The sequence below is a fragment of the Priapulus caudatus genome, unplaced genomic scaffold (genome assembly GCF_000485595.1).
Source record: "Priapulus caudatus unplaced genomic scaffold, Priapulus_caudatus-5.0.1 Scaffold360, whole genome shotgun sequence".
Taxonomy (NCBI): Eukaryota; Metazoa; Priapulida; class Priapulimorpha; order Priapulimorphida; family Priapulidae; genus Priapulus; species Priapulus caudatus.
The window spans coordinates 232,781-237,414 of NW_014577421.1; the positions used below are offsets into that span (position 1 = coordinate 232,781).

Here is a 4,634-nt window from a genome sequence, read left to right on the forward strand (position 1 = left end):
TACGTTTGTACGCTTGTGAAAATGTTGATAATTGTGAACGACCCCTTATATTAGTAGTTACTACGATGTGAACTGGTTGTAGCAAGCATGCGATGTGCTGCTTGAATGTTCTAGGGGAGTCTGGTTTGATCATGGTAAATGTGCATGCGTTTGCCCACGTGTGCATGTGCAAGCCTTTCTTTTGTCTTTGTGTGCATCACATATTGAAATCATCCGTTTCTATTTGACAAATTTGGACTTCAACGTTATTTAATAACATGCATCACCATTATTGCATTACAGGCTGTTGCTTTAGTAAAAAAAAAAAGAAAATCATAATTATATAAAATAACAGGAAAATAAGTTATTATCGTATTTCCAATACGATACAAGATATATCTATCTCTATTGATGTACTCCAGAAAATATAACATGAGATAAAAGTATGATTTCTGATGACTCGATGTTATTTTACCAGTTAATAATAATTTATCGTTACAGTCTGTTCGAAAAAACTACACCTGCTAAGTAAAAACTTCATTAAAAGTAAGTACTAAAGCTGTACCTCAACGTTAATTTTTTGCAGACATAACACGTGGGGAGACGAATACGTATAGAATACGTTCAGTTGATCTTCCATCGGCTGTGTGTGCTACATATAGCTACACTTATCGCCTCAAACCGCTGCATAACCAATTATATCGCTCTTGATTATATCATAGTCTTCTAAAATGGCATATCCTAGTCCAGCTGGATCCACATTTTATCAAGAGCTAATAATACCTCTTTTATTATAGCTCTTAAGCTCTTAAGGTCTTATTAGCTCTTGATTTTATTCATGTTGTGTAACTGCAACAGAAAACATGAAATTACAGTTTCTGTAGATTTGAGTTTTGCATTATCGTGTGTGGATTACCCACTAAATTACATTTTATACTCTTTTGTGCAATATGATCAACTAACTCTATTCACAAGCCAAGCCTGAGCCTGCAAACAAACAGTGATGACAGATACTGCGACATTTATCTACCTTCGTATACAGACTAACCTCATAATCTAATATCAGGACGAGCCGTCATTTGATAATAACCGCTGTAATCTTTCCTCTCCCTGATCACATTTTTGTAGAAGTTTCTGCAAAAAAAGAGAAAGTTAAAATTTGCTATATGGACATAGCAGATATAAGTCATAATACCCTGTACTCCAATATATATCGGCGAGTGTGGAAACACAGTGCTGAATTTTTAATAGGAGCAAGAGAAAACTGTACTGGCATTTTTCTAGACAGTGCATATGACAACGCCATGTTCTGAAAGTGCAAGTAACAATGCCATGTTCTAATAGTGCAAATAGCAAAGCCAATTCCATCACAGCAACTTGCACAGATTCTCCGTATTCCCACTACTCTTCTTCTTCTTCTTCTTCTCGGGCCACTACACTACACTCGACCTAGCCACTGCAGAACACAGGACCTTACACGGTGGTTGAAAACCTCAAGGTCTCTAGGTCCACAGGGCTCTGGTCAGTGGCGTAGCCAGTATGTAGCACTGTAGGCCCGGGCCTACACTTTTTTTGGCCAAGTTATCTTTTTTTTTAAAACACCCATAATTCAAATTCATAAGCTTGCTGGACGAGTTTACGAGTCTAGACAGGAAAAACGATTGAAATGAACGTAGCAAGAATATGGCTAAATTAGGTGACCTATTCTTCTGTCATCTAGGCTGTCATTTCTATCGCGTGCCATTTCATTCAACACTCTACCCGCCGAAAAAGACTAGGATATCGATCTTGTCAGTTTTTTAACATTTTAACTCGTTCGTAACACTATTTTAACTCTTTTGTTTTTTGGGTTTAAAAGTGATATTGAATGAGGTGTCTCAAGTTAGCAAGAGGCCAGGGAACCAGAATGAACACTCGGGAAGGGCCGTTTCCGGCCATCTGGGGGGTTTGTAAAACCAAAAATTTTCTTGTACGCTCCGCTCAGATAGTCGTGCCTACAACTTTTAAAATCCTGGCTACGCCCCTGCTGGTAAAAGGGGCCATTTCAGGAGATGTCCCATAGTCTGATCCGCCCCGCAGTCATATTCGATTGGGCCATCTTCAATGCATCCCTGCTACTCTGACATCACGATTAGCAGACCTCACCTGCAGCCGTGCATAGTGCAAGTGACAATGCCATGTTCTAATACAGTAAAAACCCGCGTATAAGAACATAGATTTTTCCAAGTTAGCCTCAATATGTTCTTATGTAAATGGTGCTTACTGAAAAATTAGGCTCAAAAGGTTCTTAAATAGGTTCTTAATTGTTTCTACTTTTAATATGTATAAGCTTATACTTGATTCAAATTGTGTTAAAATTTTCTTACAAGGACTGCAATTTTTGCTAATTAATACCCATGATGGGCTACAGTGTAAGTTTTTCAGTGCTTACCATACTGTATGATACAGTATGTATCCAAGGAAACAAAACAATATGCAAAAAGATGCACATTCATCGGTATTGTTGAGCTCGTCTTTTTTATTTTACCTGTGTTTTCATCTGCATGGAAAATTAAGAACCTACTTTAAAATCTTAGCCTAAAACAGGTTCTTATGTAAAGGGGTCTAAATGGGAAATTTTAGCCTAACAGGTTCTTAAAATCTATGTTCTTATACGCGGGTTTTTACTGTAGTGCAAACAGCAAAGCCGATTCCACCACCACAACTTGCATGGTTTGGATTCTCGGTATCCCTGCTACTCTGACATCGCAATTAGCAAACCTCACCTGCAGCCGCACGACTAGACTCTTCCTGCGCAGCCTGGCAGACTTGTGCTCGGCTCCTATCTCCAGCGCGTCGAGTTTCACGAGTCTTCGCATAAATTGTTCGGTCGCGACAGCCGCCCGCTTCGACAGCTTGCCGAGGGCCTCCCGCTTTTGCATGCCTTCCAGCCAACCCTGTCAGGGGGCGAACAACGCAGAAATACACGCTACACTAACACAATAAACTGATTTTATATATATAGCAGTATATAGCAGTATATATATATGTGTGTTGCTATATACACGAAATATAATATATACATAAAAAATAATATACACATACACACACATATATATATGTATATATATATATATATGTGTGTGTTAAAATTAAAGTTTATGCTGAGAATAAAAACTCGCAAGCCTGTGGCATACCGTATAACAATTTTAAGAGACATCCATAGCATACCTTCTCTATGCCATCGATTTCTTTTCCTAGTTCGAGCAACTGCTTCTCTGCCACATCGACCTCCTTTTCAACCTTCTCAACCTCCTTCATTTGCATTTCTTCTTCCGCAGCATGCTGCCAGAGAAAAAATTTGTCATCCTTAGCTGTGCTTGCATGGGTATATACATTAGCTTAACTCATTTACATCAGCGCTCGAATTACACGGCGCCAGTGCGGCCATTTGCCCTGATGCCCCACTCACTTGCCGTGAAGCCCCTCTTAAAATCACATTGTTTACTGCCACTAGTAGCTGTGCCCTTTTTTAATAGGTGATTTAATTAAAGATCAGATCAATTTACATCTTGATTAAAATCCAATAAGAGACAATCCAGAAATAGCATAGTCTTTAGTAGTACATGAATAGCAATAAACTCTATGATTAAATGTTGTTTACAGTAACATACTTTCCGGCCTATCAGCATTATCTTTGAACCATCACAAACTCCTGATGCTTCCAAGGTGTTGACTGACTGTAGGGTCTTACCTGAAATTCAATGCAAATTATTGCAAAGTGCTTCCTAAATATACTGCAATAAGGAAATCTGTTAATTGCAATAGCTTTACGACCAATTCACAGCTCGGATAACAATAATAAAAATTATTCCAATATTTCAGCTGGTATTTTTTTCTGGTAAAAAATGCATTGTTTATGTACCACATGCAAATTTAGCAATGGCACGTTGCAGGTGCACATGTACATACCTTTGAAAATTAGCTTTTGTGAAGCAACTGGCACATCAGTGGCTCTTTCAACTAGGGCTGCAAAATCTTCTACAGAAGAGGCGAGATCCAGCTCAATCACATGCTTCTTAGCACCTAAGAATGGTTTAGTGGTTACTGTCATGTAACATATGAACATAAACAAACAGTTCCAACTGCTTAAAGTCGCTTTTGATAAGGTGGAATTTTTCCTCATAATAACTCGCATTGCCTCAGCCCTATCATTCACATCTACAGTCGACCTCGCCTAAGTCTAATCCAACGAGACTGGAGGAAAAGCTTCGACTTACGCGGAAGTCGATTTTTTTACGACTTAAAAAGTAACTGCACGTTACTATTGTATCTTTGTGGTCGCGTGTAAATGTATTGTGTTGATATTGATGTTTTCAATTAAACTTCACGCTAGTGTTGCCTTTATCGCAATGTGTGTTCATGCATGTGTTTGGTTTCATGATGCAAGTCATTAGAGTTAAGACTTACGTAAAATAATAGAATAATCATTATCTTGCCCATACATTTATCGCTGTGGCTATATGCCCGGCAGCCGGCATATATCTGACGGCTGCCGGGCACGGTCTTCGATTTCCTAAATGCCCGGCAGTTTTTAATTTTCAGCGTTATCTCAAGTAAACAAGGGTTAGGGGTAGGGGTAGGGTTAGGGTCAGGGTTAGGGTTAGGGTTAGGGT

General features: G+C 38.8%; 1 protein-coding gene across 3 annotated transcripts in view; it reads right to left on the reverse strand.

The window, feature by feature from the left end:
- Positions 1-231: 231 nt before the first annotated feature.
- The window catches only part of LOC106809522 (BAG family molecular chaperone regulator 1-like), a 6,741-nt gene continuing 2,338 nt past the window's right edge, over positions 232-4,634 (reverse strand). For all 3 annotated transcript variants that reach the window (XM_014812617.1, XM_014812616.1, XM_014812615.1), the window contains exons 2-7: positions 3,931-4,044; positions 3,633-3,712; positions 3,190-3,303; positions 2,745-2,915; positions 1,028-1,113; positions 232-828 (exon numbers count right to left, since the gene is read on the reverse strand). In XM_014812617.1, coding sequence (XP_014668103.1) covers positions 1,042-1,113; positions 2,745-2,915; positions 3,190-3,303; positions 3,633-3,712; positions 3,931-4,044 — 551 coding nt within the window. In that variant the 3' untranslated portion in view covers positions 232-828; positions 1,028-1,041. The remainder of the gene's footprint in view (positions 829-1,027; positions 1,114-2,744; positions 2,916-3,189; positions 3,304-3,632; positions 3,713-3,930; positions 4,045-4,634) is intronic.